Source organism: Mauremys mutica, chromosome 11, assembly GCF_020497125.1.
Source record: "Mauremys mutica isolate MM-2020 ecotype Southern chromosome 11, ASM2049712v1, whole genome shotgun sequence".
In the NCBI taxonomy this organism is placed as follows: Eukaryota; Metazoa; Chordata; order Testudines; family Geoemydidae; genus Mauremys; species Mauremys mutica.
The window spans coordinates 7479442-7500935 of record NC_059082.1 but is presented as its reverse complement, the minus strand read 5'-3'; the positions used below and the strand labels follow the sequence as shown (position 1 = coordinate 7500935).

At 44.4% G+C, this 21494-nt stretch overlaps 2 protein-coding genes across 3 annotated transcripts; both read right to left on the bottom strand.

The window, feature by feature from the left end:
- Positions 1 to 2316: 2316 nt before the first annotated feature.
- On the bottom strand, positions 2317 to 9725 carry SELENOS (selenoprotein S). 2 transcript variants are annotated; one of them, XM_044981058.1, is made up of 6 exons: positions 9514 to 9725; positions 9190 to 9324; positions 7362 to 7468; positions 5726 to 5815; positions 5541 to 5616; positions 2317 to 3414 (listed from the first exon to the last, which is right to left on the bottom strand). In XM_044981058.1, exons 1-6 carry the CDS (start codon positions 9590 to 9592, stop codon positions 3332 to 3334), a joined length of 570 nt encoding a protein of 189 aa, XP_044836993.1. In that variant the 5' UTR covers positions 9593 to 9725; the 3' UTR covers positions 2317 to 3331. The 2 variants fall into 2 exon arrangements, with proteins under 2 accessions (XP_044836993.1, XP_044836992.1); XM_044981057.1 differs by having other exon boundaries at positions 5538 to 5616; positions 9514 to 9720.
- Positions 9726 to 11664: 1939 nt separating this feature from the next.
- SNRPA1 (small nuclear ribonucleoprotein polypeptide A') lies at positions 11665 to 19677 on the bottom strand. The gene is made up of 9 exons (XM_044981118.1): positions 19507 to 19677; positions 18881 to 19028; positions 18193 to 18271; positions 15255 to 15301; positions 14400 to 14502; positions 13743 to 13822; positions 13142 to 13217; positions 12630 to 12723; positions 11665 to 11940 (listed from the first exon to the last, which is right to left on the bottom strand). Exons 1-9 carry the CDS (start codon positions 19586 to 19588, stop codon positions 11882 to 11884), a joined length of 768 nt encoding a protein of 255 aa, XP_044837053.1. The 5' UTR covers positions 19589 to 19677; the 3' UTR covers positions 11665 to 11881.
- Between the last annotated feature and the right edge of the window lie 1817 nt (positions 19678 to 21494).

Here is a 21494-nt window from a genome sequence, read left to right as displayed (position 1 = left end):
ATCCTAACCTCTGAGCTCAGGGGTATTCTAGGGTGGGCTATTCTCAGTCACTCCTGTTGAAGCCGTTCCATTTTGTATAAATACATAAATATTCACTGTGCCAGAGTGAGCTCCCCTTTAGCTTGGCAATTAAGGCGCTTGGCTGGAAGGGAGGAGACATGGAAGCAAATCTCTGCCCAATCCCAAGCGCAATCATTCGCCTAGCTTCAATGATCAGGGAGAGCTCAGTGAAACGCACATTCCCACTCCCTGGCCCGAACGGGGTCCTGACACAGAGAGGCAGCTAATAAAGATCCATTTAAATCAGTAAAGATCTTTTAAGGGAAAAAAGCTACCTTTAAACAAAAACAAAAAAAAAATCAGGAGTCTGGGAACAAGGTGAGTGCAAAGGAAGCCTCCCTACTCCCCCCCACCTTTGATTCTGCCTCTTTAGAATCTTTGTAATTAGGGGCATTTTGCATCTTTCATTCAAAATTAAATGTCGCTTTCTATGGTGAAGATAGCACCCAGTGTGAACACATGCTGCTGCCCAGTAAACCCAGCCTTAGGGAAAACTCTCTCATGCTCAGCCACAGGGGTCTGAAGGCAGCACTGCCACCCCGTTCACTCCCGTGATGGGTGAGCTTCAAAAACTACTAGTGGAGTTTTTCCTGGCCTCCCATTTTCCTTTGCTTTATTTCAAAAGGAAAACCCCCAAGTGAAATGCCTCACACTACAGTACATATCACACGCCTACTAAGGGACATTTGACAGTATGAACCCAAACACACAGAGGCCAGGAAATGAAAAGATGGTTGTGGTAGTATATTACCAGCCTTCTCATTGCACAGTCTGTATGCATCTAGATACATCCTTTACAAGCTAAAATCAAAATGACATATGTAATGGGAGCAGACTAACACTGGGAGACCCTTCACTCTTCCAGTTCCTGACTAGGGACTTTAAAGCTCACAAGATTAAATGACACATTGCTGGAATATTGCATTTATGGTCAGTGGTTGAAAGGTGGGAACATAAGATGTAGGGGGTAGTCGCTATAAAGATTTGTGAACTCAAACGGAATATCCATACAAATTAATAAGCAGAAATAGCCGTGAAGGGTCTCCCAGTGTGTGTTTAGAAGCACAATTCTGCAAGGGGCTTTAAGCTAGTTTAATGAAATAGGGCACTGTACGAACTCAAACTAAAGAGATCAGAGAAGTGTGGACACTTGCCACATGCCTTTGATGGGAACTTCTCATGCTTTCTCTTGCAAGAAACACAAAGAGGACTAGCCAAAGCCACCCAATTCTCTGACAAAGTATGAAGAGGGTGGGACACTTCTAAATCAGCTGCCTTTGGATCAACACTACGTCCACCCACACAACTGAATATATGCCCAAAAAAGGCTGAAGAGCCTACGCTCTTTAGTCACTTACTGTTTAGAGCATGTAGAATTTACACAGGCTGGAGTTAAACTCATTTGCAAACTGGAGACGCTTTTCAGCACAAATGTTCCATAACCAGCACAGAGCACAGACCGACAGCAGGGTACAGAACAGGCTTCTGCAGCCAGCTGAGCTATTCACCATGAAAGACAGCTAGGCCATCAGCCCATGTTGGAAGATTTCTGCAGTGCCTCTCGTGGAGAGATGGTAAAATAAATTACTCTAGTGGCTTCCAGATGAAGGACCTGATCCTCCCTTGGGACCTACTAGACTCATGCAGGTTCCCACTGATGTCATCAGGGATCACTGTGAATGGATCCCACTGCAGGATCAGAGCGACAGAAGTAATAAATTCTTCTTCTGTTTGAAGATCTTTTAGTTTTCAAGTTAACCAGCCCGAGCTATTTCCACCACCCCAAAAAGCCAGAGATCATTGACTACAGCCTGGAAAGAGCAATTGACCTTCTCCAACCATCTGAAAGCACAAGGCCCTTACCATGTGTTTTTCAGCAGAAGGTCTCAAACTGTAACGGCTGGACAAGATTCAGGTGCTGAGGATCTGTTTTATCCCATTTTCCATCATTTGTAACTTTCCGAAGCTTTTAGCCTGATGTTTTCCCCAACTTGGTCTCAGCCTGAAGGCGATTTATTTATTTATTAGAAAATGGACATTTGGCATTGAAATAGCCCCCAATGAAAACTGAAAGGATAAAAAAATATATCAATGAGAGGCACCACCAAAATGTCAGGCCAAGCATTAGTGCTGAATTAGTAGTCCAAAAATGTAACCACACAATTCAGGAAGCATCTTGCTTTAGACACATTTATTGAACTAGAACAGGTACCTCCTATGTAAACAGATGCTGTAAAAACCACAGTATTGCAAATACTAAGTTTACAATTTATTTCCAATGATATTCAATATTTACAGTGTTTTGTTTTAATAAAAATAGTTGAAATAAAAATAGATATTGCAAGAACCCCCCATCTACTGTTTAGTATCAGTGATCCTCACTGGTTTGTTTACCATTTATAAGGACAACATCATTCAATGCAGCTTGTCACAGAGACTCATCTATGATCATTGGAATTGGTACTAAACCCATGACACCTGAGCCCTTAGAGCCATGCTCCAAGTTGCCCACTGAAAGATTCAGCACTTAGTAACCAGCAGAAACATGAAGTCAGACTTTTTGAGGTGCCCCCAGGAATGGAAATATTAGAGGCAAATCCTATCCTTACAAGTCTCTGTCACCCACATGCCTTTGTGCTCCCCACTACAATAGTAGGTTATTGTATCTCACCCAGGGGTTTTGAAACTCCAGTTCTTCTGGAGATGTAGGTGCCCACTGAGAGTTTTGTAAAATTAAGATTTACCCATACTAGTGATAGTACTTTGGTCTCTTACAGCACCTTCTGGCCAAAGGTCTCAAAGCACTTTATGACATTAATGAATTAAGTCCCACAGCACCCCCCGTGAGGAAGGTCTACATCCCTATTTTACAGAGGGGTAAACTGAGGCACAGACCATTAAGGAACTTGCCTCGGGTCACAAAGGCAGTCTGCTGAACAGCCAGGCATAGAAGCCAGACTTCATGACTGAGTCACGTGCTTTAGCCACAGACCATGTTTCTCTGGATAAAGCGAAAGACAACTGTTGATTGACAGTCTGCTCCCCGTATAATCTTCAGTCTGTTAAAAAAGGATAAACCATTTTCCTGTGTGTGATAGTGTGTCAGGGCTTCTGTCACATTAAAATCTGTGCGTCATGGACATTTGTTTCTAAGTCTACACCTGTACTAAACCAAGCCCCCAAAGAGTCACTGTGACATGCAAGCTGCAGGCAGTTGAATAGTGGGTCAGATTAGACCTGCTAGTGTCGTTAGACACCAGTAAGGTTAGCCTCATCCAGCTGAAGATGGGCCGCCTCTGCGACCTGGTCTCCAAGCACAGGTTCCACCGCCTTCTCCAGACAAAGGATTATAACCTGCAACGACAGAGGAGGGATAGTAAAATCATGGACAATTGAGAGTTAGTGCTGAACCCCAGTCTAGAGGGGATTTATTTTGTAACACAATCCAACAGTCCAGGTCATCAGTAACTGAAGTTTGGCGATGTTAAGAGGTTACGCATCACAATACAGCATTCATATTTCACAAGTCTGGCCCACTCCAACAGAGAAATTAAGTGACAGAACACTCACAGGGCTTCCAAAATGCACAAGTGAGATGTGTAGTTTGCAGTGATAACACTATACATAACGAAGTCTGCATCACAGACGTAGCCCTGCTCCTTCATTATTGCAGAGCATTAAGCTTCGGGTTTTTTTGTCGCGAGGTTAAACTCTGTAAATTCTTTAAAGTAAAGTAAACTTCTGACAGAAGCAAAGAAGTGGCATTGCTCCTGGTGTTAGCGAAGGGCACGCCTCTCATCCCCATGGGCTCCACAATTTTGTTTTTATATTTACTTTTCCCGTTTCATAAGATAAACCAGACATAGACACTGAGTTTTAGTTGGCTCTCCTGAGGTCTTCACTACCAGATTCAGTTACCTTTTACAAGGGTAATCTTGGGAAAGATACAGGCTTGCAAATTTCTCTTGTCTAATTATTTTGTCTATACACGATCAGCAGACAGATTACTCCTCTCTGCTACACTGACTGAGCAGTTTTCAATATCAGCCTATTCCGTTCAAACCTCCACTACTTTCCCCAGCATTACAGAAGTTTAGTTGTCCAGCGAACAAGATAAAGTTCTGTTTGCAGAATTTTATTCAGCAACTAGAAGAGCCTGCAGGATTCTTCAGCTGACCCTCGTTTACCTCATGCACAGAATATAGCCATCTAAGTCCATACTCTGTCATTTCAGCATGGATTTTGCCTGGGATGAAGCTAGAACAGGTGGCAATAGGGAAATGACTGAAGGAGCCAACTGATGGTATGAAATTTCTTAGCTTAGCTGCAGCCCATTCGTCGTCGTTCTCTCATTTCCTGTTCAGAACAGTTTCAATGCCAGGCGTTCCACGGTAACAGACTACTAGAGTATGCTGATGATAAGCAACATACAACGTGTTTGGCATTGATGGCAGTCAATCTCCCATTAAGTAGGATTTTCAACTCAATAGTAAAATGAACTATTAACTAAACATATTAAAGTTGTGACAAAGTTCTTTGTGCAGCTATTGTAACTTATTCACTGCTGTACTCTCAAGGTGTATCCTTCTGCTTTGGTACAGTCATTGGTAGAATCATCTGGACAATCACTAATGGCAATACCAATTAGCATATTGGTCCCAAATTAGGCTATTATTATTAGGGAAAGTAGGTGCATTGTATATGGGTGTGTGTGGGGGGGAATCAGACTGTGTGGCTTTTATCTATAGTAGTGATATCATGGCTCAATCACTGTGGCATCTGATCAGTCAGACAAATGAAATGCTGAATTAAACTAAAATTACACTTACATTTGGATAAAATAAAACAAAAACACAGAAGAGAAGTACACCAGACCCTCGCTAGAACGCAGGATTTGGGATTCATGCACAGGACCATGTTATAGCGGGGACCGCGTTAAAATGAATTGCAATTAAAGTAATTAAATTTGAGATCAATGGCTATGACCACATTATATGTGAATTCGCATTATATATAGACACATGTTCTAGCGAGGGTCCAGTGTATATAAAAATAGTGCTAGAGATGCACACACAAAGACCAGAAGGCAGGCTGTGGCTCCTTTTATTAACTCTGACCAAAAAAAAGAAGTTAATAAGAATCTATATTTTCTGAGATCAGGAGACAGTCATGCTATAAAAAGTTTTCTCAAAGGGCTATAATACTGTCAGGTTTCTCCACACAGAAACATATGAAAGGCCCAGAGATTTTTCCCCATAAAATTTAGAACGTGGCTACAAAAGTTCAACTGACTTTGTATTGACTACTGTGCTCAAACAGAAGACTCCTCTAACCAGACATGTTCTGTATTGAGAATCAAAGCTTACCCTATGTCTCAACAAAAAGAGACAAATCACCCATGTACAAAATAACCATCTAGATAGCTGAATAAGTATTTCATTTTCCATAACTGACAGACACCCAGGTTTCATACTTACTACCTCCTCGCAAAGGCTTTTTGTTAGGTTTAGGCTTCGGGACTGTTGACGAGGCAGAAGCAGCAGATTCTGTTTCTTGCTGTTCAGACAAATGAAAATTATTTAGAGCTTGTCAACTTGTCGTTTTCAGCTAGTTATCTAAGTAAAGATATTTGCTGCAACATGTGACGTTTAAGGAGTAAAGTTACCTGGTTCCGTTTCAGATTTCCTCTATAGCTTTTTCCTTCTTGCATGCTTTCCCACACGGCTACCTTTTGCCTTCTCTTCTCTTCTTCAAGCTGTAGGGGGGAGGGAGAGAAGAATTTGTAACACTGTTTGACTGTATAATTAACTGGAACAATCCCCAAAAAGCCAATAGCTAAAGTGCTGCCATTTTAGCATAGAAAAAAAAATCATAAATCAAACACTGAAACAAAACTGATACAATTCCTACTTTTCCTTGCCTTAGCTAAAGTAGTAATATCCAAGTCTTTCCAACTACACTGCACAGGGATGAGAAAGAATATAACTTTAAATCATAGCTGCACCTCTTTTCCATGTGCTAAAACAATTTGAAAGAATAAAATGAAATGCTAAGTAAAGAGCTACCTAGATTTTAGCATATACAAAAAAAAAGATCTTCTTGAAAGCAAATCTTTACAAATCATGGATATGAAGGCATTTAAAATATCATAGAGGCTTTTGGTGGAAGAAAACGTATTGTTCAAATTAAGCGTTGAAAAGCAGAATAAAGCATATTTGCACATGAATAGACAGAATTATCAGGATATGAAAATGCCACCAGAATCTTAAAGTAATTTGTCTAACAGGCAGTACAGGATAATGGTTAACACACTAGATTTCCTTACTGTTAAGGAAGGGAGAGGAAGAGAGGTATATCAGTTTGCCCAGAAACAAAGAAATCAAGGCTCTCTCAATCTAAATGCATTGGATTAGATTTCCTCAAAGATGACTATTCCTGAACACAGTTTTCCATTAGACTTTGGCTACCAGGATTTCTTCAAATATCAAACTACACTGATAGGGACTCCGACACTTGAAGATTACTTACAAAGAGATATTACCACCTCTACTGACTGCAGTCAGAAAATAAAGTGAACTAGGATTAGTGAGGTTCTTTACTGCTATTCTGATTATTAGCTTGTGTGGTATTCCTCATTAGTGCAAGTTGTACTCTACAGCTGTTTAAGAATTGCACTGGCACACAGAATTTCCTGAAAAATTAAGCTTGCTATTGAGCATACAAATTCCATGTGCAATTGTGTGGTTAACTGGCATGCTAATAGAGCCAGTGTAAGCATCCTTTTGCATACATAAAAAAAGGGTTTGCACGTACAATCACAGTCACTGCCGCCAAGCCTGACTTTTTAAAGAATCAGACCTATAGAGAGTTTTCTCTTATTGTCTGTTTTAGGAGAAAAAAGTGTTAACTAGGTCAGTTACTTCAGGAAGGAGTAGAACAAATAGTGGAAATAGTCCAGCATGAATTCATTTCCTGCATATTAGCAAGATCTATTCATTTTGACTGATCAAGATCATCAAAGCTTCAACTCAACCAAGCACTTTGGCATTTGGGCTTAAGGCAACTGTTCTCCTTCTGCCAAAAGTCTCTGAAGTAATAGAAATGGAATACATCGTCATTCTTCACCATTTGACCCTTAAGCCGTGGGTAATCTTCCAAACAGAATATGGAAGAAATCCAGGAGTTCGCAGATCTTCTACAATTTGGTCAGGTACAAACCTACTCTGTACCAAAAATAAATACATACATACTGGACTGCAAATTAAGAAACTAAATACATGTCCTCCTGGCCCTCACATTACCTGTCTTTGCTTTTCTTTGAATTTTTCAGCTTGTTCATTCAACTGCTCTTGCATCCTGAAGCGAGCTGCTGCCAGAGCTTCCTCCCGTCTCACCACCACATCAGGTTCTATAAGATCACGGAAAAAAGTTGACAAAACAATCATCTTCAAAGAATCTTGATACAAAAGTGTAACCATACAGCTTTATAGCGGCTCTGGAAGAAACTGTAGCTGAAGCTTACTTTCTAACTAATCTTTTCTAATAACTTATATACTGATCCAACTGCTGATCACATTTAGAATTTTTGGAATGATCATTAACCCATTAAAGTTAACCCACCCATTGACAATTTAAAGTTGCCATTCTAGTGTTTGAAACTGGTTGGTAAGAATTACCCATACTCCTGCAGAGAATCCACTTTCATTTACATACAGAACTTTTTCTATTAGGAATAATTAACAAACCAGTCCAGACTCCCTCCCATTCCTTCTCCAATTGCTCCTGCTTGTCTCATCATAACAATAAAGTGGAAGATCCAACACACTCTATCAACAGACATGATTTATAAAGATATTATACACCCTCCTCTCCAAGGAGAAAGCAGACAGCCTGAGACAGGCCACATATTGTATCCACCTCTCTCCCTGCTGCCTTTTGTTAAACACCCCCCCCCACACACACACACCCAAAAACCCCTCAGATATTTTACTCAGCATTTCTTACTTATAAAATGTGCCAGTATTAACATTTTATATGCGTGAGTTGTATATTAATATGTATTAAATCATGAATAAACAATTGTTTGGATAGAGAAGTTTCAGCAGTAGTTGTGTAAAATACTGGATTTTTTGCATGTCAATTTTTTTCCTGTGACTTAGTATTTCCATTGCAGCCTGCAAAAATGGAATATAATTTTTAGAAAAAAAGATTCCTGTATAGTTTCATTGCAAAGTAACATCCAGTTATCCCTACGAAAGAAAGCCAGCATGCAACGGGAAGGCAATAGGTGGTTTAATAGGCTCCATGGTGCCAGTCTGAGTCAGTACCAGACAATTATTCTTTACAGAGCACCAGAAGTGTACCTCATGCTTTACAGCAGCTCAAATCCAACTGAAACAAAGCCAGGACAGCATACAATTTACAACCTAGAGCCACGATTCAAGAGATAAGATAGCATACACAGTAGGCAACTACGCACACATATTACTTATGAAGGGGGTGGTGCTAAGGGATAATATGAAGAAGGAAGTGACTGGCAAATACTAGTCAGGAGCGTTTGCAAAGCATATCAAACATCTTGCAGTTTCTCTGGCAATTCTATAAGGTGCTCAACTTCCATGGTGATGAACCCTGAAGTATTTGGGCACCACAGTATCATGTACGTCACTATACAGAACGCGTCGCTTTCAAGATCATAGTCAAGACCCACTGTCCCCAGACTCTATGCTATCCTGCAGCACCTCTCCTCACTGCTTCCTTTATTTCTCCCTTCTCCTTTCAGGCCACCCTCCATCTTTGGCAAAGCCTCTGCAGTCTTCAAAGCCAGGTCTTTCACTAAGCCTTCCCCCGCTGGCCTCCTCGCCAAGGGAGGGCTCTGCACCTTTGGGGCCGGAAAAGCCGCCCTGGGTCTCACCTCGGTGTGAGCTCATAAGCCCCTCAGAGCAGGGAGGCTGCCCCACATTGGTGTTTAACGCGGCTCTGCCCACGTCTGAGCGCCCACCAATAACCGTGACTGTGGGAAGCCTTCCGAGCCAGGGCGCCCACGGACCCACCGTAAAGGGCCTCGACAGCGGCAGGCGGCCAGGCCAAGCGACCGCGCCACCCCAGAGCCCAGGGAGATTTACCAACCCGGCGGCGCCCCGGCGGCGTGGGCTCGGTCCCTCCTCGGGGCTCGCGTCTTCTCAGCCAACTTCTGAAGGAGCAGGTAGCCGGCGACGCAGGCGAGGAGCAGGTACCAGCCGTAGCTGGCCAGCAGCGAGCCCACTGCGGGGGGGGGGAGAGAGGAGGCGGGCGCGTCAAGGCTGGGGCTGGATTCCCACCCGCTGCCGGGGCCTGTCACCGCTCGCCCCCCCCCCGGGCCAGGGGGGGCTGCCCCAGCGCCCCCCTCCCCTCACCCCCGACCCGGCCCCGCCCCCTCGGGGCGGGCGTCACCCCCCGAGCCCGGCCCCGCACCCGACTGCCGCAGGGCCTGGATCGCCTCCTCCTCCAGCGGGGGCCTGCCGAGATCCGGCGCCTCCCCGCCCAGCTCCATCCCGGCGGACGCGGACGCGGCCTCCCCTCGCAGCGAGCCGGGTTCCCTCGGCCAGCCCGGCGGATCGCCACAGCCGGAAGCGGGACTCGGCCCCGAGCGCGGCGACACGTCGCCCGGGCCTGGGGAGGCTCGCCCAATCAGAAAATAGCGCTGATGGTGACGACGGCCAATCGCGGGACAGGACCGATCAGGGGGCGGACGTCAGTAAAGAGACGAGGCAGAGACCAATCAAAAGAAGAGGCATCGAAGCTGCGGCCAATCAAGCGATATGGGGGGGGAGGAGACCAAAACTGAAACCAATCAGAAGGCGGTGTCAGACGCTCAGCCCAATGATAAGATACCCTCGCTCCGCATCCCTAGACCAATCAAAGGGAAGAGGTGCTCAGTCTGAGGAGCCCGGGCCTATCACTACTGAGGCTCCCTGTACTGCCCCTGCCCCTGGGAATGAGTGATGGGTGCAGCTGCCACGGGGGCCGCAGGGGGTGGAGGCCCTCACGGGCCCCAAGACTCTGTCTCTGAGACATGGCCAAGTCCTGGGCTTGGGGAGATCCTGCATCCCTGTGACTAGCTCCCTGCCTACAGCCTGGGACTTGCAGGAATAGCTGTTACTGGCCTGGAAGAACTCAGCCTTTATTCCTCTCTCTGCACTTGCCAGTGCATCCCCTGCTGCATGAGCTGCCAGCCCTTGTCTTTTACAGCCCTGCTGCTGCCGCCTGAGACAGCCAGGATTTGGCACTGGTTACACCTAGCCCTCACTTCAAGCCTCCTTCGCACTAGCATCAGCTTTTAAAAACAAGTGTCCCTACTCTTCATCTCTTAGCTCTCTTGCCAGCTGCAGGATGCCAATCTTCTCAGACAGCTGACTGCTGTTCATTTCCCAGATAGGTTCTCCAGTTGCAGCTTCTAGATACTCTCTGCCTACATTCATCCTAGCTTCCTGGGTCTGCTCCCCAGATGCTCTTCTGTACGGCTGCATGTCATTTTAGGACTCACTACTGCTTGTCCTTCAACAGAGCTCCCAATAGCAGATGATCAGTGTTTTTAACAACTTTATGCATCACTGGTACATGCTCGCTCTTACCTAGGCCCCCACCCCCCTGCCCCTAATCAGGCTGCTCCAAGGCACATCTGTCCTGTTTTTCCTTTTTGGTGGCATTAGTTCATTACACCCAGGCAGGCAGGCAGTCTACTGCTTCATTGGTTTGGCTTGAAGAGCCTGCAACCATGAGTGTTGCTACATAAGCATGCCAGATCACTCAGCATACTACTCTTTAGGAGGCTAGCTGACTCAGACCTTTTAAAGGCATGCTTTAAGCATGGTGACTGAAAAGGCTTTGTGGTGCAAGAGGTCTAGGAGCTCTACATTGCAGTGTTTTTGCAATGCGTGATTTTATACATACTGCAATTATGCTAATAGAAGTGACACAGATCTCCTAGGGTCATTTTGTAGATGGGAGACAGCTTCACAGTACCAAGTTGCATGAGTGCTGATGAGAAGGATGACTGCTGAATTAACGAACCAATGACCTAATTGGCTGCTGGTACTGTGATCTTTGGATAACACAAAACTGAGGTCTTGGCCCTAGTTAACAGATGTATAACTTTTGTTGTTGTTAGGTTTCAGAGTGGTAGCCGTGTTAGTCTGTATCAGCAAAAACGATGAGGAGTCCTTGTGGCACCTTGGAGACAAATGTATTAAGGTGCCACAAGGACTCCTCATTTTTTCTAAAGAAAATAAGGGTTAGCCTACTGACTAAATTCAAACTTTGGTAATTACATTTTAGCTAACCAAATATAGACCATGGGCAGTTTTATTTGTGTCATTTTTTGCTTTCCCCGTAGTTGTGTATAGCACTGTCAATATTTATATTCATATTTGAATAACTGACAGTTTAAATCATATGAAGACTTCACCAGTAACTAAATATCAAGAGTGAGTTAAAGAAGAGGCAACTGTGGAAAGAGAAAGCATCTTGAAGAAACATAAGGAAGAGGAGGATATTAAATCCATTTTAGTTGACTGTTCTTGAAGCAGATGAAGCAGAAAATAACTTGTCACAATAACGCCAGCAGAGAAAGAAAATGGTGTTTTATTGGACTTCATGTACAGTATAAAATTTACAATGGAAATTTCAAACACACCAATAGGACTTCTAAAAAGCCCCAGCTAACAAAAATACATTTTGTAAAAAGGGTAATGTTATTAACTTAACACTATGTCAACGTGGAAATGTATTCATAGACAATGATACAATACTACACATTCTTCAGACCACCTGAAGATACGATTTAAGACCCATTGGGAACTGTATCTTCTTCCATCTCCTCTTCAATTTCCTCTGTGGGTCCTACAAAATGGATACATCAGAGCTATTTAATACCTGTTAAGACTTTACAGACACAAATCTCTTTATCCCCACTTTTCAGATAGGGTATATGATTTGAAGATTCTCACATTCAGCTACAGTTATTGATTCAATTATTTTACGGCACAGTTTTAAGTTATACCCATGGTAACATCTGACCTTGTCACTGCCTAATCTGATATGCAGCTTGCTTTATTCCCACTGAGAAACTCCTCAGTTTGTCTTCCACTGTCTAAAAAGGTCAGATTACCTGGTATCTTTATGGTCAGCAAACTGACCCAGAAAATTAAGCTTCTGTATTTGAGGTTATCAAATTTTGCACAAATGATTTTAATCAAATTCAACTATACTTCACAAGTGTTACATCTAAAACGGGATTAATATTCCTGCATCCTTTCATCGTGTCTAAAAGTTCATCTTTCTTGATTTATGCAGCATGATATATCCACCCCCTTGTTACAACCTTTTAGAAATAGAATCAGACTGATTGATGACACCAATTCTTTTTTAAACCATCTCCAACTACATAACCGATCCACCTCAACCCACTGACTGAGATCATATCAAGTTCCAGGCAAAGTTTTAAAAAGTTATGCTTTTGATTCATGCTGTTTATATTACTGAATCACTCTGTGACAAACAGAAAACTAACAAAAAAAGTATACAATTACCTGTTTTTCGTTCTCTGCCAGGTATCTGACCAGACTGCAACAAACCCTTGAGTCTCTCTACTTCAGCCAAAGTTGTAGCATTTGCTATGGCATTCTAAAAGGGGAAGACCAACAAGCTGATCAATACTCATTCAACATGTTAACAAGCTGCTGCAATTAATATGTAAAAAACATCTGCTTCAAGAACAGTCAACTAAAATTGTACTCTAGAGAGAGCTACAGTATGTTGGCTTACTCTGTGGTCATATCTAAACTCAGAACAAGATGTCACTAAGATCAAGAAAAGGACACAAAGAAGGAAGTCCAATAAAATGTCACAGATTTCTGCAAGAAACCCAAAACATAAAAGATACAGTATTATAAGTGAACAGAACACATTTTTCCTTTGTTACTTTGGAAAGTTATGAGTAAGCAGTTACCAGTAAGGAGGGCACCTAACATCACTACATTTCTGATCCTGGGCAGTTTCCCTACTTCGCTTTTCCCTGTACACCATGTCCCAAAAATGTTACCTTAATTGCTTCAACATCTCCTGTGGAGGGCCCAGCTTTCTTTTTGTCAGTTGGTAAGCCAGCACCTGGATTGAAACTTGAAAGAAAAATAAAGGCATATTATTAGCATCCCTATGAATGACATCTGCTTCTCTAACTTCCAAAAGTTAAAACTTTGGAAGTATTGCATTCAATCAAGTGTAGTATCTTATCTTTGTTAACAAACTGATACAATGAAGAACTGCCTCCTTCAGAAACACCAGCAGGTCAGCTTCCCCACCTCTCACCCTTTTATCTGCTCATGAAGAGAAGCAGGCCTTCTGCATTAAGAAGATTATGCATTGGATTTAAGCCATTAACTTGGATGTTGCTGAACAGTTTAGTTCTGTTGCATAGACTGTAATGAGAAGTCACCTTTAAAAAAAAGTGTTTCTGAGCAATGGTATTCACCACCATCCAAGACTAGGATGTTTGGCGCCAGCATATCTGGCGACACTACCAGAGATATTAAGACATCCTGTTAACAAGTGGCATTTCAATTTACTCTCTGCTGCTGCACTGGGAAACCCAGGTGGTGTTTCTGAAGGCAAATGCCAGTTTAAATTGGTTCTCTTTATCTTACGTTTTTGTTCTCTTGGCAATATCCTTTGCAAGCTGTGCACCCCGTTTGCCCTTGAACATTTTCTCTGCCTCCTGACGCTCCTACAGCGATATCACACACACACAAAGTTAATTTCAATAGGAACATCATGTGCATTTTGCATAGCTTCTTTCCTTGAAAATAAATAGGCTGAAGACTTCTTGGATCAGCGAAGACTGGTGTCTCAATACTAGATTTAGAAGCACTTTGACAATAAGTTAAAAGGCTTAAACTCGGAGTATGGCAGTATCAAACACTTCCCAGAGGAAGTTCTTCCCCACCTTTCCGTCCTCAGATGAAGGAGAGGTTTGTGTGAGGATTTCCTATTTCTTTCACTAAAGATCTGTTGCTGTACTCAGAACACTAACAAGGACAGAGAAGGTCCAAACCGTACTTAAACACTGGTGGTTTAAGCTATTGAATTAAGCTACTGAAACGATGAACTGGTGAAGTAAAAGCTGCCCCAAAGTATGTATTTCATTAGACACCAGTATTGATGTAAATGTAGCTTACAAACATTGGTGGGTCAGGGGGAGGGCACAAATTGCAACACCATTACATTTTCAATCAAATAAAACAAGAACAAATGTCTAACTCAAAGATCCTAATTACACAGAGGGTAGGAAAAATGCCACTTACTTTTAGTTTCACTTTCTGGAAATCCAACACTCTGATTTGTGGAACTTTGTGGATTACATACAATCTGTAATGCTTCTTATTTGTTACAGGGTTCCTTAAAATACTATGAAGTAAAGAAAGATTTTAAAGAAATTCTGAATACAAGAGACTGCTTTTTTTAAAGAAGTTTAATGTGCTAAACTTTAAGACTGCACACTAAATAAACGCAGTAACACTGCTCTTGATCTCTGTGAAAGAGTGAAAGTTTGTTCTTAGAGTCTAGTTTACCAGTTTAGTGAATTTTACTATAGAAGATTTTAGCACAGAAGTTCAAACACTTCTCAAAATGAAAACACGAACAACTGTAATCGTTCATCACATATCTAGAATAAACAAAAATCTGAACTCTTCCATTTTTTCCCCCTGATTCTGGATCATGATCTCTTACTGAGCTCCTGGCTTGATGCAATTCCCTCTCCTGAACAGCATGTGATTTAGATTTAATCTAGAGTGTTTTGCAACAATAGATCTCAATCTAATTCTGAGAAGGTAAAAATATACAATAGAGATGGTTGTATGCTTACACAGCACTTAATGTAAACATAGTGGCTAATTCCTATTTCCTTTGACAGATTTGGTGGCAACTGAAGAATTTCACTTATTAAAAACTATGTATTTTTTGTAGACTAATGGGCATTTTGTTTATTGATTCATTATTTAAAACACATGCCTGGTCCAATGGAAAAACCAGCCATTTCAAAACAAAGAACTAAGCCAGTGGCTAATAGTAAGGGTAAGATAATATGAAAGATTTTTTTAAAAGTAAGTATAGCTGTACATTAAAAAGATCTGTTCATACATATTAAGATTCCGTACCTCAGGTAAGTCAGTGATTTAATCGTTGCCAAAGGATCCAGTTCACCCTAAATAATGGGAACACAATAAGTAATCTTAAAACAGACTATAATAGGGTTAAAAAAAGAACTAGATGAATTCATGGAGGATAGGTCTATCAGTGGCTATTAGCCAGGATGGGCAGGGGTGGTGTCCCATGCCTCTGTTTACCAGAAGATGGGACTGGGCCACAGGGGATGGATCACTTCATGATTACCCTGTTCATTCCCTCTGAAGCCCCTGGCATTGGCCACTGTTGGAAGACAGGATACTGGGCTGGATGGACCTTTGGTCTGACCTAGTATGGCCACTCTTATGTTCTAACTTAACAGGAGTCCAAAACTTGTAATGAAAGATCATTAGCCTCTAGCGTCTCCAAACACTCTCATAAATAGCAGGTAAGTAAAAATGGTTGGTAGTATGGGGCTACTGTAAAGGATATCAGACTATAAAAAAGGATAAAAGATCACGTTCATTTCAAAACTATTTTTTTAAATTTGGCCAAATGAAAGTGTAATTTTTTACAATGACCTGTAAATATTTTTTCTAGAAATGTAAAAAAAGTACTTAACAATATCTCAAGTACTCAGGGCGCATAAACCTTCATTCAAGAAACAATTGTTCTTAAATGTTCTGAATATCATTAGGATAAAATACCTTCAAAATAAGGGGGGCAGGGGGAGAAAGAAGAGGTAAAACAAGTTTTAGTCTTAGGCTATAAATAGCACATGGAGATAAGGCTTAAGCCAGGGGTTCTCAAACTGGGGGTCGGGACACCTCGGGGGGGTCATGAGGTTATTAAATGGGGGGTCGCGAGCTGTCAGCCTCCACCTTAAACCCCGCTTTGCCTCCAGCATTTATAATAGTGTTAAATATATTTAAACGTGTTTTTAATTTATTGGGGTGGGGGGAGGTCACACTCAGAGGCTTGCTATGTGAAAGGGGTCACCAGTAAAAAAAAAAAAAAGTTTTGAGAACCACTGGCTTAAGCAGATAAGACTTTGTCTACACTACAAAGTTTTGTGGGCAAAAAACTGCCTTTTGCCGACAAAACAAGGGAGGTTACACACTACAAAGCTACTTTTGGCAGCAAAACTCTGTTTTTCCGACAAAATAAAACCACCTCAATGAGAGGCAAAGCTTTTTGCGACAAAGTTAAAGCGACAAAGCATCAATGTAGTCACTGTTGTTTGTTTTGTCCACATAACTGGCTTCCACCAGTATCCCACAATGCCTGCCATGACAGTTTTGATCTTTGCTGCCCTGCAGCATGCGCTCCTCCCCTTTCAAAGCTCGGGGAAGTATCTGCCATCTGAGCTGTGCTGCTCTGTGTCATTAACTTGGAATGCTTCTGTTTTGCACTAGTAACAGTGGCAGGCAGACCGCTGCTGCGGGGACAGTCTGCCATGCTGCTTTGACATTCCTCAGTTCACAGAGCTGCTCAGGATGCTGGCCCCTACAGCTGAGGAGACTGTGGGAGAACTTGGGAGGGAATCACAAAACCATAGGCAGGCAGGCAGAGTGGGCTTCTTTGGGAGAAACTGTTGTGAGGAGCAGAGCCAGGGGCTAACGAGGGGGGGGTGTTCCCCTCTCCTTGCCTCAGGATAGGTCGGTCAGCCTGCTGTCTCCCCCGCCCCAGACACACCACTCCCCCCGCACCCACTTCAGTTGGGCTGACAATCTACTAGGATATCCATGGAACAATGGGATTGAGAAACCTGCCCCATGGAGGCATTTCAAACCCTTCCCATAGCACCCTGCAGCCACCACATTGCACTGCTCTCTGTATGGATGCGAGAGCTGCTAGTGTTGATGCACTCTGCCGACACAAGAAGCATAGTGTGGACATGGAACAGTGGTTTTAATTAAAGCACTTTAATTAAAGTGCCATAACTTTTGCCAATAAAACTTTGTAGTGTAGGCAAGGCCTAACCATGCCATCAAGGACTTCAAATCTGCCTCTAGTCCCACACCAAGGACTAAAATCTGCCCTTATTTATACCTGTGCAATGCTAATGGAGCTGCACAGGTGTAATAGTTGAGGACAAAATTTAGCCTTAAGAGAATATATAATAAAACTGTTTGCATTACATGCTTGTGAATGCTAACATAAAAACTAGGAAAAAATATTGCATACGATTCCTGAACAGCCATGAAAAAAAAAGTTTACATAAAGAGCGTTAGAGGTTTTTTTAATTCACAAGATTTTGCTTCTTTCAGTCTGTGTGTTTAGACCTGGAGCTGTTTAATTGCAAAGCAATGAAGTGACCCTTGTGAAAGCTTCCTATTCTCCTTTAAAGTTCCATGCCCATTTTACATGGAAAAGTGTAAAAGAGGCATGAGCCTAATCAAACTGGAAAATTAAAGAAAAATCTGACCTTTTTGTAATAAATAGCACAATATCCAACTTCAAACTAATTCTAATGAAGGCCACAGTCCCATAAACAATCTTACACACACACACAACTTTTATGCATGCCAATAGTTCTATTTACATGTTACTGTGTTATACCTTTCCTAGAAAAACCTTCTATTAGTAACATCTTATGCTTCACTTCATGTCAAAAATTATCCTCTTGAGAAAAGATAATCTGTGATTAATACATTAAAGCAGTTTTATTCACCTTTCAACAAAGGCTTGTAACAACAACAACAACAACAACATAATATACAAATACATCTCTACCTTGATATAACGCTGTCCTTGGGAGCCAAAAAATCTTATCGCATTATAGGTGAAAGCCACGTTATATCGAACTTGCTTTGATCCGCCAGAGTGCACAGTCCTGCCCCTGCCCCCAGAGCACTGCTTTACCACGTTATATCCAATTCGTGTTATATAGGGTCACGTTATAGCAGGGTAGAGATGTAAGTGCATAATCCAAACTGATTTGATCCATTTTTTTTATAAGTAACTTACCAGCTCCACAATGCTATTATTGGTAAGAATGATCTCCTGAAGGTTGGGTAAGGCCTGTTCAAGTCCTTCACCGATCCGACTAAAATTAATATTTAAAAAAATAATAAATATCTGATTTCGGTTGGTAATAAATTTTAATAATAAAAACATGCATATACATTTTAACCCTTAGATGTAACACTTGTACAAGGGCTCACCTGGTTTTGGAATCACTCACCCCATTTCAAGTAAAACAGTTTGGATTTTTATTCTGTAAATTACCTACGATCACATCCATTTTGTGCCCCACTTACCAATGCCCCAAACTTCCAGAGCATGATTTACATTTTTCACTGGTCTGAGCACAGGAATGGTAAACAAAAGCTACTGAGTATCTGTGGCTTTGAGCAAATTACAAACTCCATGCCTTAGTTTTCTTGCCCATAAAATGAGGATAATACTTATTGACTTGACCCAGGAGTAATGAGGATCAGCACCTGTAAAACACGCTGAAAATGAAGCAGGCTACAGTGCTGCTCCATACTGCAACATGCTGCGTTCTTCCATTAAAATAACCATTGGCCATTTGTAAACTGCACCACTGTAGTGATACAAGGAAAAGCCAATGCTGAAATATGGCTGCACCTCGGGACTCCTTCCATACACCCACCCCAAAGCTATCCCATGCTGCAGCCCCACAGCCCCATACCATATCCTGTTGTTATTCATCAGTAATGTTTTCAGCCTCTTCAGCAAAGGGAACCCATCCAACTTGCGGATCTCGTTGTCAGAGAAATCGATGGCATCGAACTGGTCCAAGGTGGCGCCCAGGTTCTCAATAACGGGGATTTTGTACCCTGGGGCGGGGGGAGGGACATCAGACCAGGGTAAGATGGAGTCAGTATGGGGGGGGGGAGGGGGTGAGATGGTGGAAACAGCAGGTTCAACAAGGAATGCAGAAAACCCAGGTTAGAAAGCGCAAATATCACCCCGGGCGTGCAACCGGCCCGAACCCCTCCCCACACCCCCACCCCCGGCCCGAACACCTCCCCCCACCCCCACCCCGAGCGGAACCCCTCCCCACACCCCCACCCCCACCCCGAGCGGAACCCCTCCCCACACCCCCACCCCGGCCCGAACCCCTCCCCACACCCACACACCCACCCCGAGCGGAACCCCTCCCCACACCCACACCCCCCCGGCCCGAACCCTCCCGGCCCAAGCGGAACCCCTCCCTCAGCCCGAACCTCTCCCCACCCCCGCCCGGGGCAGGGCCGGTCTCCGAGCAAGGCCTCGCCTGGCCCCCGGCGCGCGGCTCCGAGGCCGGGGCCTCACCGCGCAGATCCAGCTCCCGGTCCCGCACGGCGTTCGTGTACTGCGCCGCCTGCTCGATCAGCTCCGCCGTGAGCTTCACCATCCTGCCGCGCGCGCGCCTCACACGCCGCCCCCGAGTCCCGCGGGGCCTAGAGCGCCGCGCTGCGCTGCGCAGGACAAGCCCCGTGCGGGCCGAGCGCCGAGACCCCGAGCCGGCAGGCACAGGCCGAGCGCCGAGCCCACGAGCGCCCGCTTCTGGGCCCCGCCTCCCAACGCCATAGCAACGCAGGCAGCCCCCTCCCCCCCCCCACTTGAAATCAAGGCGGGAAACCTGCCCGGAATGACTGGACGTGACGGGCTCGCGGCGGGCGCCGAAAACCTCTGGGCGGGTGAGGCAGCTCCGAGCATCATGGCGCCTCTTGGCCTTACAGCTGGGGGGGGGGGGGTAGGAGACAAGGTAGCGCCGCTGAGTGTCCTGTACGCAAAGGGCCTTCAGAGTGCAAAAAAACTGCGTGGGGACCCCCCCCCCGGGACGTGTGGGCTGGCCGGGGTGACGTGAAGCCAGGAGCCCCTGCCTGGCGCTGTGTGGGGAAAGGAGGCGCTGTCAGGTGGAAACAGGGTGACCAGATGTCCCGATTTTATAGGCACAGTCCCAATTTTTGGGTCTTTTTCTTATCTAGGCTCCTATTACCCCCCACCCCCATCCCGATTTTTCACACTTGCTGTCTGGTCACCCTAAGCCTGGAGTTTTCTGATGCAAAAATATTTGGAACGTGTCAAACTGGCTTTTCCTGGAGCCCCATGGGGTGGTGCACTAGCATCAGTAAAAGCAGCAGAGTCCTGTGGCACCTTATAGACTAACAGACATTTCGGAGCATGAGCTTTCGTGGGTGAATACCCACTTCGTCGGATGCATGTGCCAGCAGGTGAGGAGCGAGGTGTGTTGCCAGGCTAGGGGGATGACCCAGGACTAGGCTAGTCAGGCTGCCTGCAGGTGAGGATCAGGGTGCATTGGCAAAGCTGTGCGTGAGACCATAGAGTGCTGGGCTGCTTAACGCCTTGTTCTACCCCACTTTTGAAAGTAATGAAGGGTGAGAGAACTTCCTCTGTACAAATGCCTGGTGGCATCCTGGCTGGAAAGGGTGTTTCCTTTGGACACAGCTGGATCTGAACAGAGTCCACACCTTTCCCCCAGCGTGAACGTACGTGAACCATCAGTTCAGCAACTGCCCCCGCCACCTCCAATTACAAGTGCTGATGCTCGCTCTTGCTTAGTTCAAACACAGCACCGGACGTTTGTGTTGAACAACATCAGTCCCCATAAACACCTTCCTGCTCAGGTATTTGCTAAGGTTACCTTGGCCTTTCTACCACCAGCTGCTGTTTCCAGGCCTTGAGAGCTGAGCTGGAAACATGTAATTGCCTTGTCTGACCTTCTCCATAAACACAGGTCATTGAATTTCACCAAGGGAAAATAAATTGAGGGAGATCCAGTTCGAACACCTCTGCTAATCTCACCTGTGGCAGTAAATCATGGGGAGAGAAGTAATCTCACAAGTAACTGATCATTTTAGGGCCTGCTAGGTTAAAACCACCACCTTGAATTCCATCTGGAAGCACCTACACAATTTGCACTCACAGTCCAGAGGGGGGTGGGGGCAAGTGGGGCAATTTGCCCCGGGCACCACAGGGGTCCCCACGAGTTTTTCAGGGGCCCTGGAGCAGGGTCCTTCACTCCGGGCCCCCGGAGCTTCTTCCGCTCCGGGTCTTCGGCGGCGGGGGTCCTTCTGCTCCGGGACCTGCCTCCGAAGTGCCCCGAAGACCCACGGCGGGAGGTCCTTCCGCCCCGGGACCCGCCTCCGAAGTGCCGGGTCTTCGGCAGCAATTCAAGACCTCAGACCCCCTGAATCCTCTAGGCAGCCCTGCCTACAGTTGAATTGCAGGCACAACTCAGAGCACCTGTGCCCCTTCCTACCTGACAAAGATGCAAATACTCAAGCTTTGCACCT

What these genes read in the sequence shown, in the direction of transcription:
- SELENOS (XM_044981057.1), bottom strand. Translation starts at nt 9,592, where the DNA reads ATGGAGCTGGGCGGGGAGGCGCCGGATCTCGGCAGGCCCCCGCTGGAG. An exon ending in CCAGGCCCTGCGGCAGTCGG is followed by an intron (nt 9,325 to 9,513) that starts GTGCGGGGCCGG and finishes CCCCCCCCGCAG; the next exon opens with TGGGCTCGCTGCTGGCCAGC. An exon ending in GAAATCTGAAACGGAACCAG is followed by an intron (nt 5,617 to 5,725) that starts GTAACTTTACTC and finishes TTGTCTGAACAG; the next exon opens with CAAGAAACAGAATCTGCTGC.
- SNRPA1 (XM_044981118.1), bottom strand. Translation starts at nt 19,588, where the DNA reads ATGGTGAAGCTCACGGCGGAGCTGATCGAGCAGGCGGCGCAGTACACG. An exon ending in AAATCACTGACTTACCTGAG is followed by an intron (nt 14,503 to 15,254) that starts GTACGGAATCTT and finishes TTTACTTCATAG; the next exon opens with TATTTTAAGGAACCCTGTAA. An exon ending in TGGCAGAGAACGAAAAACAG is followed by an intron (nt 11,941 to 12,629) that starts GTAATTGTATAC and finishes TCCATTTTGTAG; the next exon opens with GACCCACAGAGGAAATTGAA.